This window comes from Cibotium barometz, chromosome 13 (genome assembly GCF_041138505.1).
Source record: "Cibotium barometz isolate CiBa-2024 chromosome 13, ASM4113850v1, whole genome shotgun sequence".
Lineage (NCBI taxonomy): Eukaryota > Viridiplantae > Streptophyta > Polypodiopsida > Cyatheales > Cibotiaceae > Cibotium > Cibotium barometz.
Window position 1 is genome coordinate 8986761 of NC_141058.1, and position 11529 is coordinate 8998289.

An 11529-nucleotide genomic window follows, 5' to 3' on the forward strand; every position below is an offset into this window, starting at 1 on the left:
TTTAGAAATGCCGAACCAACAATATGATCCATATACCTCCATGTGGGTACTGATTCTTCCCCAAAAACCATGGTTCTTCATACAATAGAGTTGGTACAACAAGTACAACTCTCCATTCAGCCGGTACAGTAGATACAGTGGCTGGTACAACCAATACAGTGGCTAGTACAGCAAGTACAAATGCTAGTACAGTACGTACAGTGATTGGTACAACTAGTACAGTGGCTGGTATAGCAAGTACAAAAGTTGGTACAATAAGTACAATGGTTGGTACAACCGATACAACAAGTACAAGGACTGATATAGTCAGTACAGTGGCTGGTTCAACAGTACAAGGACTGGTACACAAGTACAATGGCTAGAAATCATAATAAATGATTAAATACCCTTGCCTTCAGTATTTCTTCGAGATGGAAGCCTCCAAAATAGTCCCCAACAGCCGGTATTCTTCATGGGCAGCCTTCAAGAGAGAGAGAGAGAGTAGCCATCATTAGGGCAGCCTGTAACGGTTGTAGAGGCTAGTGTGCAACAAGAGAGCCTTTTTTAATGAAGAGAGAGGGCTCCAATTTATAGATTTGGGCCTCCCATGAGCTAAAATGGCAAGAGAAGGCTACAATGACAAGTGGAGAGCCACACAATAGCTAGAGTGACAAGTGTGAGGCCACTTGTCTCACTTTGGTCCACTTTCTTGCCACATGTCCCAATCTAAGAGATGGGTTCTCCCATAATCTTTACCTCTAAAAATATCCCAACTAGTAGACATTCTGTCATAGGCACTTTGCCAACTCTTGGTATCTGCTCAATTCCAAATGTAATGACGCGAACAGAATTTCCATCGAAGTCGGGCCAAAAATAGCAACTCTCCTAAATTTTAAAATATGGTCCTTTGTATTCTAGGATAATTCCCCATTCCCAAAGCTTGTACTTTCCAAATATTTAGACATCCTAGAGTCCACCATACCCCTTTCATACTGGGAAATGTTGAGGCTGGTGACATCCTCCCCAGGTTCTTAAAAGTTGTGCGCAACTTTAAGCTTCAAGCCATATATTCAAGATATAATCATGTCCCATCAAGTGGGCGAGACGAGACAGTCTCAAAAAACCAATATAACTGAAGAATTCATGTCCCAAAGAAATGGGTGAGACTAAATAAGTTTCCATAATACCAATATCAAAATCATGTCCCAAAATAAATGGGCGAGAATTCCATGGAAGATATGCTAGACACAGGCACAAGAGCCAATTGTGTCTCAATCACCAATATCAATGAGATAATCATATGCCAATGAAAATCACCAACCAGGTGCTAAGACACTTAAATAAGTGGCATGCACAAGAAACTAGTGCCTCGCACAGAAACTAGTGCTATGCACACAAACTGGTGCCATTCAAGAGCACAAACCATGGTGACAGAAAAGCTGCTCCAACTTTGCAAACTCAAAGTATACTTAGCTTTTCTTTGCCAGGTTGGTCATGAAGCCAAAAGAAATATCTCCTCACCATATCCTTAAGATATCCCGAGATATATCTCCATATAGCTTGCCTGTAAGCTTGATAATATAATCCACAATATCCATATGGAAGGAGTGCTAAACATGTGCACATAAAGCCAACTCCACACTTCCAAGATAAAATTTTGTGAATTCATAAATCGTAAGATCAACAAGTTGTCTACTGCTCATGCTCTTGCTTCATAAGCTATGAAGCGGCTGGCCATGCTTAACAACAATGATGGTAAGTGTGATCCCCACTTGAGATCTTTTCTCTTCCTTATTGATAGAAGGAAGCCTCCGCTTAGAAGAAAGCCTATGCTCTGATACCAATGTAACTCGCGCCGGGTGCCTAGGGAACTAGGGCCTTTGACACACTTGCTGATACCATCAATGCATATTAAAACATTTAAACATGGCCACAGTCTTAGCATATATCCATCATCACTTTGCATGAAACATAAAAGCTGGACAAAACATCCACAAATGCTGAAAGTGGAGCTTGCATGTGTGACACCGCATAGAGGCCGGAATGGGCCGACCCCCCCCCCCCTGGAGTATTTTATTACCCAAGGAGAATAATATCATGTACAAGCTTTAAGGGCCTTACTCTCCCCACGGGAGATGCCGGATTATCCAAATACAAATGCCATAACACAGCCCAACACGAGGCAACCAAGCCGGAACACAAGCTGTAGAAATGCCGAACCAACAATATAATCCATATATCTCCGTGTGGGTACTGATTCTTCCCCAAAAACCACGGGTCTTCATGCAATAGAGTTGGTACAATAAGTACAACTCTCTATTCAGCCGGTATAGCAGGTGGTACAGCCAGTACAGTGGCTGATTCAGTAGGTACAAATGCAAGTACAGCAAGCACAGTGATTGGTACAACAAGTACAGTGGCTGGTATAGCAAGTACAAAAGCTGATACAACCGGTACAATGACTGGTACAACAAGTACAAGGACTGATACAACCAGTACAATGGCTGGTACAGCAGGTACAAGGACTGGTACAACAAGTACAATGGCTAGAAATCATAATAAATAATTAAATACCCAAGGAAGCTCACGTAACCCAGAATCACGAACTGTCTGATAATACCAACCAGGTACAGATCTGCTTGAACTCGCTGGAGGAGGAGCAGAGTCATCATCATCTGACTGAGTATCCTCAGTTGGAGGTGTAACAGAAACAGCGGGAGCAGGAGGAGGAGGAGGCGGCGGCGGCGGAGGCGGAGGCGGAGGAAGAAGAAGCTCACCACCCCCCTCTGAAGACGTAGGAGTCTCGTCGAACACCACATCACACCGGCCTGAGGATCATAAAGACGATATGCCTTGGACACAATGCTGTATCCGAGAAAAGTCATGCGGCGCTGAGACTTCGAGTCCAACTTGGAGCTGTGCTCCTTAGGCACATGAACATATTGCTGCTTCATCACGCTTCTTCTTGTGACATTGGAGTGACTTGTGACCCTTCTTGCCACAATAATGACATTCAATGTCCTTATTCTTTGAAGATTTATTGTCTTTATCCTTGTCAGAACCCCCTTTTCCTTTCTTTTGTTGATTCTTTCCTTTATCTCGTGCTGCCAAAGCTCCATCAGGGCCACCAAAGATGCCAGTCTGCTCCTCAAAGCGAGACTCAATCTGCATGACGGAGGGGAGAACTTCCTCCCAAGTAACTGGAACAGGACGAGGAGAAGAAACAAGAGACTGAAAGTATGCATCAAACCTCTCTGGAAGTTTGGAGAGCAACCGAATAGCCATATCCTCTGTGGAGATGTCCTTGCCACAAACAGCAAGCTCGTCCCGGAGATCTTTCATCTTCGAGATGAAAGCAGATAAAGATGGAAAGGCAGAAACTGATAAGTTCATAAGTTGCTTTTCCAATGCCAAAATCCGACCCGGAGACTTAATCTCATAGAGATCTGCAAAAGCCTTCCAGACTTCATGTGCAGCATCTGTTGTATGCACATGAGAGAGAACAGCATCCTGACAATTCAACATCGGAAAGGAGAAAACGCGTTGATCATTCGACTGCCAAATATCAATCTGTGCCCGAGTCGCACCACCGGAAGCAAGGGTGGGAGAGGTGGCATTGGCTGGTGTAACAAGCCAATCCCAAAGATCCACGCCATGCAAGGCCGATTTCACCTTCACCTTCCATAGGGTGTAGTTGGAACCATCCAACTTGGCAGACTCAGCAAACATATGAAGAGAAATCGGTGCAGCCATCACAAAAGCTTGGGCTCAATCTCAAAAAAAAATGCACAAACTCTGTAGAAGAAGTGTCCTCTACAAGTACCAAGAGTGCCACCAAAGCCTGCAACACCACAAACCCCCTCTGCAAAGGGGAAAGGCCACTAGAGAGGAAAACGCAGCACAGAAGGCTGCTGTCCTGTAGAAAACAGGCCGCCTATGTCCAATCTCCAAGTGGGAAGAAAAAAACTGATCAGAAAACGCCAGATGGCTGCAGTTGGAGAAGCCAAACTGGAAGAGAAGTGACCAGAAGTTGCTGTCCAGAAAACGCAGCAGCAAGGGCTGTGGATCTGGAAGAAAACACAGAGAAGAAGGTGCTGAAAACAGGGCTGGGGAGTTTGCCCCATCTAAAGCCTGCGTCAAACAAGAAGTCTGGGAATACCATGATCCACGATGTCCCTCTCAGTCCAACTGCATTGAGGACTCCAAGGCTAGTGGGGGGAGACGGCCATCCTCTAGTGTGCGTAGGTGATGTATATATATGGTCACCTCAGATAGGGCATCTATCACCAGGGGTGCTACCCCAAACTCCACCAAAACAATCTCATGTGGGACCAATTATTTGCTTCGAATCATGCTGGCCAACATCATGATTTGCAGCCACTCTATCTTGCTCATCTCTCAAGTTTGTTCCCCAAAAGCGGGGACCGTAGAGTGTTGCAAGGCATACCAAGGTATCAAAAGCCATACCTCCTGTAAAAATCACCCCAAGGTATATATATGAAAAGGCAATCTCCACCTGAGTAACTCTGTACAGGAAAGACATGCTAGCTCATCTTGCGGTATGAGGTGTTCGAGATCAGGTCCTTCGTCTTGCCGAGATTGACCGTGTCTCTGTAGCCCCTCCGCTGAGTCAGAGATAAAGACAATGCCGTCCACGTAGGGTAAGATGGGTACGCGACACCATATAAGGGGCACCTGTGGCATGTTCGTGCCTGAGCAGAGCTGGCTGAATCAAGCCTCGTGCTATCTGATCCTCCTCTGAAGTAAATGAATGGGTTGAAATTACATTTTTATATGTGAAGTAAAGAATGGTGTGAGTTGATTGCGATGTCAGAACGACAACAGTGTGTGTGTGTGTGGGTGGGTGTGTGTGTGTGAGAGAGAGAGAGAGAGAGAGAGAGAGAGAGAGAAGAGACCACCTACCCGCTGAATCGTTTGGACAGAAGAGGCTGAGCGCCATATTGAAAGCTGAGCAAGATCATGTAAAGCCAAGCGCGGGAAGAGAGCTGCCCTTGTTGCTGCCCCTGCTGCTTCTTTACTTGTTTGCGCCGCCCAGCTGCAGACTGGTCCGCGGAAGAAGCCGCAGCCATAGACGCTCTAAACTTTCACGATACTTCCTGCACTCCGTGAACAGTTGAGGCGTGATGAAAATCAGATCAACTTTTCGTTTTAAAATGAAGAAGACAACCACTCCCGAGCATCATTAGAGGCGGAGAGAAAAACTGTAAGGGGCTTTACACAGCGCCGGCCCTCGTGTCTAAAAGGTAAGAGGGGGTTCAAGTGGGATTGACGACTAAGGGGGCCGCGGCGGGGACGATCCGGGCCGTCGGATCCTTGAAAGTAAACTAGGGCCCCAAAGTAAACTAGGGATGCCCCGCATAACAAAAGCATATATTAATATGGGCTGGATACACTAGCTAGTAGAAATTATAGCCTAATGGTAAGACTATGGCCTCCCTAGCGGCACGTCGTGGGATCAAATCCTTTCTTTTGCATTTTGAGACTTAGGCAAAAAAATTTCTAAGTCCAAACTCGGGAACTGGAGTAAACTAGTCAATATGGCAAGCCCGACTTTACTACGGGGTGGCCCTAGTTTACTTTGGGATCGTAGATCTTTTGTAAACTAAAGGAGGCAAAGCACGACATCTCAAAAAAAAATTGGCCTGTGAAGTAAACTAGGATCCCTAGTTTACTTCACATGCCGAGTAGATCCCACGTCCTTTTCCTCTCTGTCCATAGACTCTGCCGCCTGGCCCTCAAACTACTACAAACTTAAAGGGATATCACCTCACAGGCTCTCTACTGCCAACAGTTACAAGCCCACAGCTAACTCCGAATGACTTTCCTCTCGAGGATGACTAACTTTGACCTAGCTAAAGTAGAATCTCTCTTTTCTAAGTCAACTAGCACTTCTAGTTGCTCACACCACTCAAACCACACAAAATCCCATCACAATGGATACTCAACTGACAACACCTGAATCATTCTGTTGTTGCTACCACACAGAAAGCACTCAGAACACAAAACCTTCCTATTGCTAATAGCTGATAGCTTTGACTGTCAGACGAGGCTCGGAAACACTTCTTACACACTCAGACAAGTCAGCTCATGATCCTCTTACTCCTAGATGATGGTTTTGATGTTTTGCTTACACAAAACTAACTCTATATACTTTCTCTTTTAATTCTAACTCGGAATCAGTTCTGACACAAAAGACACTTGATTTGCCCTCTCAAAGATCCCTCCTCCATCATCTCACTAAACTCAACACAAATAAAGCATCAAGGCACAAAAACTCACCAAACTACAAAAAACACAAGCTCAAAACACTCTACCCTTCATTTAAACCAAACAAACAATCTGGAACAAGCCTGAGACCTTGGTCTTCAAAGAAAATTGAAGAAAGCACAAGAAACTTTTAGGATCTGCCACCACAAATAGCCCCGCAACTTCAAACTTCACATCATCATCATCTTCATCCTCTACTACCAGCTTTAACTAACAAACAAGTGTAGTCAAAGAAGTTATAATCTGGATCATGTTTGTTAACAGAGGTTTTGCTTAGAGAATCCAGGAAACACCTTGGCCAATCCTTCACTCACCATAGATGGTGCAGCATTTTTCACATGAGATGGGTCTTCCTCCTTGTTTCAGTGTCCTACACTCTTGAGCCTTTACGACTATGTTTTCTCGAGGATGTAGACTATGCCGACTCAGATTCAGATGACCATGATGATGTATCATGCACACATACACATGATGATATTGATTTATCGCACAAACATACACTGATGATATTGATGTATGGTACACACATACAAATGATGATTGATACGCATGCACATGATGCCACTGACACATATGCACATGATGATGATCCATGTGATAGTGATAGCAAGAGTGATGTGTGTGAGTTAGATCATGTGGGCATGATCTTGATGGGAGGGATGGCAATGAACATTCTGAGCATTATGATTGATGATACGCCTATGTCTACCTACTTTCCAGTTGATCATAGTGATGCATTAGGAGATATAGATACATTAGACTATCATGTGGATCAGTTTTTTATTAGTGATGCATCCATTAGCATGCTTGAGATTGGGGATGATGATACTTTACATGTTGATGAGCATACGATAGTGCATGAGGAGCATAGACCAGAGTTCCTAGTGCTAGATGAGTCAAGCTACTCTTTTAGGGCTTCTATTCACGGGGATATCTATGATTCTATCTCTACTCCTAGCTCTCATAGCATACCTTGTAGCATTCACTTAGGTTTAGTGCATATGTTTGGGTAGTCAGGCATTGCACACGAGCATAGCCATGATTTTGTTGAGGTGAGACCTCGTATAGGAGAAAGGATTATGCATATGGATCTAGAGAGATTTTCATTTGATCTAGATATGTACCTAGATCCATTTTTATTGGAGATAGATCTATCTTGGGATCTAGGCCATATAGGGGCATCATGGATTGGTATATATCATTCTTATTGGGGTGACCTTAGTGATCTTGGATATTCCGAGGGTTATAAGCGTGCATTCATGGCATTAGGAACATGTGTGGCCCAGTATGATTGTGAACATGCATCCCGAGATATGAACATGTGTGGTTGGATACCTGCAAATTTATGAACATGCATTTAGTTGTGAGAACGTGCATTTCTAGTTTGGCATGTTGTGAGGGGAAATCTGAGCCCCTCACAAACATGATGTATGTATATATATAGTGTGTGTATGGTAGGGTAGTGTTGTGCGAATCCAAGGTAGCCAAAGATGTGTGGCAGGCAAAGGAAAAATGCAAATGTGCTAAACCAAAATAGAAGCAATACGGGCGATCATGGAAGCCAGGCAGCATAATCTTCTAGAAGAGAACAAAGGTAGCGCGACAGGGCTTGAAGAGGAAAATGGGTGATTAATCGAGTGTGGTTGATAACAGTAAGGTTGGAGAGACCATCAAGAAAGAACTGCAGTTGTGTGGGCTTTTGCAAGTCTCACTGTAGCACGCTAGAGATGCCTACATGTATTTCTAGGTCTACAAAGAAGAGTCAGATGCAGTGAGGGAGGAGTGTTTGGATCAAAGCACAAGGAGGTAGCCGAGTGAAGGATTGGCCAAGGTGTTTCCTAGATTCTCTAAGCAAAACCTCTATTACAAACGTCATCCAGATTAGAACTTCTTTGACTATACCTGTTTTCTAGTTGAAAGCTCGTAGTCGAGGATGAAGATGATGATGATGTGAAGTTTGAAGTTGCGGGTCTATTTGTGGTGGTAGATCCTGAAAGTTTCTTGTACTTTCTTCAATTTTCTTTGAAGCCCAAGGTCTCAGGCTTGTTCAGATTGTTTGTTTGGTTTGAATGAAGGGTAGAGTGTTTTGAGCTTGTTTTTTTTGTAGTTTGGTGAGTTTTTGTGCCTTGATGCTTTATTTGTGTTGAGTTAAGTGAGATGATGGAGGGATCTCCAAGAGGGCAAATCAAGTGTCTTTTGTGTCAAAACTGATTCTGAGTTAGAATGAGAAGAGAAAGTATATAGAGTTAGTTCTGTGTAAGCAAAACATCAAAACCATTATTTGGGAGTAAGAGGATCTTGAACTGACTTGTCTGAGTGTGTAAGAAGTGTTTATGGGCCTCGTCTGATAGTCAGAGGCGTCATCTATTAGTAATAGGAAGGTTTTGTGTTCTGACTGCGTGGTGGCATCAATGATTCAGGTGCTGTCAGTTGAGTATCCATTGTGATGGGATTTTGTGTGGTTTGAGTGGTGTGAGCAACTAGAAGTGCTAGTTGACTTAGAAAAGAGAGATTCTACTTCAGAGTTAGTCATCCTCAAGAGGAAAGTCATTCGGAGTTAGCTGTGGGCTTGTAACTATTGGCAGAGCAAAGAGCATGTGAGGTGATATCCCTTCAAGTTTGGAGTGGTCTGAGGGTCAGGCGGCAGAGTCTACGGACACAGAGGAAGAGGACATGGGAACTACGTCTAAGGGGCCCGATTTTGGGTGGGGACGATTTGGGCCATTGGATTGCCAAAAGTAAACTAAGGATCCTAGTTTACTTCACATGCCAAGTTTTTTTTGTGATTTCTGCACTCGGCCTGTGAAGTAAACTAGGGATCCTAGTTTACTTCACAGGCCAAGTTTTTTTTGAGATATCGTGCTTTGCCTCCCCTAGTTTACAAAAGATCTAGGGCCCCAAACTAAACTAGGGCTGTGTTGTAGTAAAGTCGGGGTTGCCATATTGCATAGTTTACTCCAGTTCCCGAGTTTGGACTTAGAATTATTTTGCCTAAGTAGCAAAATGCAAAAGAAAGGATTTGAACCCACGATGTGCCGCTATGGAGGCCATAGTCTTACCAGTAGGCTATAATTTCTACTAGCTAGTGTAAGCAGCCCATATTAATATATGCTTTTGTTATGAGGGGACAGTCCTAGTTTACTTTGGGGCCCTAGTTTACTATCGGGCAGCCCTAGTTTACTTTCGGGGATCCAATGGTCCGGATCGCCCCCGCCCAAAATCGGGCCCCCCTCAGCCGTCGATCCCACTTGAACCCCCTCTTAAATGCACCGTGCCTTTTAGACACGAGGCACCGTCGGCTGCAGCGTGGCACTGGACCAATGAATGAAGGCGACATGCATTCAAGCCTTACACACCGTCTCACGCCTTGGGTGCTCGTCTGCTATTGTGGCCTCCACCTCCTACCTCTGTTTTGCTTCTGCGTGGGCGTCCGAGCTTGTGGGCTGCCCAAACTTGGGCGCACCTATCTCCAACCAATCAACTTGCAGTTGGTGGACCATGCAGTCGTTCCTTCTCGCCATTTTGCAATGATAAATCAAGTTCTATGTTTTGCGTTTTTTCCAGCACACCAGATCGATATGTTCTGCGTTTTTTTTTCTTGCTCCTCAAAACTCCGTATCTTCACAAATTTCTAGTGCATGTTGTATACTCTGCATTTCTGCATGCTATATTTTCTTGCATGCTATGTTTTCTTGCGTTTTTTAAAGCGTCTGCATGTATTTTCTGTTTGGTGCCTGCAACAGTGTGTAAGGCATGAATGCATGGCGCTTGAAAGCGCCTGCATACTGTATTTTCTGTCGCAAAAAATATAACATGCTATGCAGAAAATACAACAGAAAGAACAGAAAGAATATGTGACATCTCTTGAACAATATCTTGCATTTTTTAAAGTGCCTGCATGCTGCATTTTTTAAAGCGCCTGCATGTTGCATTTTTTAAAGCACCTGCATGCTGCATTTTTTAAAGCGCCTGCATGCTGCATTTTTTAAAGCACCTGCATGCTGTATTTTTTAAAGCGCCTGCATGCTGTATTTTTTAAAGCGCCTGCATGCTGTATTTTTTAAAGCGCTTGCATGCTGTATTTTTTAAGGCGCCTGCATGCTCTATTTTTTAAAGCACCTGCATGCTGTATTTTCTGTTGCATGAATGCATGGCGCCTGCAACAGTGTGTAAGGCATGAATGCATTGTGATTTAAAGCGCTTGCAATCTGTATTTTACAACATGCTATGCAGATAATACAACAAAAAGAACAGAAAGAATATGTGACATCTTGAACAATATCACTCTTGAAGTCCTAATCAAGGTTATTAGGAGTTTAAATTACTTGACAAGGGTCGTATTTGCTTGTATATATCTGCATTTGAATCCATTAAAATCATGCTACAAATGCAGATTGATTTTAATGTAACATATCTACTTACAAATGCACCACTTGCATATCTACTTACATGTACACGATTGCACAGCATGTCAATTATAGTTTGCTTTGTAGTTTCTTGTCTGATTATTCGTCACATTATCTTGCGTTGTGATTAAAATCATCTCTTCTTCAATCTAAGCAATGATTTTGGAAATCCTCTGAATGTGCACCACCAATGTGGTTGCTATCACTATGCTCTCTTGCCCAATATAGATTTAGTGTAGATCACCACCTTGGTCACATCTTGTTTTAAATCCCGATGGAATGACAAGATGTCTGATTTTTTGGTTTTTTGTCTTGATTGGATGGTGGTAGGTAATAGTCTTTCCTTAAGCACTTCATAGGAACTCTGCATGTTATGTATAACCCCTTGGTGTGTAGATTGACAAAAGAAGTATTCCGTATCTCTTTGTTCTGCATGTTCTGTAGTATCATCTTTGTTCTGTATTATCTGTATGTGGTAGGGTTGCATGATGGGGTATTTGATTGGCCCAGCGCCACGCGTTTAGGTGGGCGCGAGGCGGTGTGTAAAGCGCATGTATCATCCCCATGTTTTTATTTGCATCTTCTTTGATTATTGTTAATCATCATTGAGTGCTTTGATTAGTATATGATTGACCCCTTTATTTTGACGTTCCAGTAATCCCCCAATGGATTCCTAGACCTCGCAAGACAGCAAGTACACACCCTTAAATATTCTCATGCATCCTACTTTCCTGACATGCATGTGCCAATCACTCCAACCAATAGTTTGACACTGCCCGCATCCTCATCCTTAGCATTTGCATGTCCCCCACTTGTTCCAAGGACTTTTCCTTTATCCGCTTTCGGTAGTTCACCA

General features: G+C 43.5%; 1 protein-coding gene across 2 annotated transcripts in view; it reads right to left on the reverse strand.

Annotated features, from left to right (window-relative positions):
• The window catches only part of LOC147632332 (Nucleotide-sugar transporter family protein), a 145063-nt gene extending 139849 nt beyond the window's left edge, over positions 1-5214 (reverse strand). Inside the window, exon 1 of one of the 2 annotated variants that reach the window (XM_086807155.1) lies at positions 4903-5212. In XM_086807155.1, coding sequence (XP_086663281.1) covers positions 4903-5069 — 167 coding nt within the window. In that variant the 5' untranslated portion in view covers positions 5070-5212. Of the gene's footprint in view, positions 1-4902 lie in introns of both variants that reach the window. The other variant, XM_086807156.1, reaches the window with a different exon arrangement.
• Between the last annotated feature and the right edge of the window lie 6315 nt (positions 5215-11529).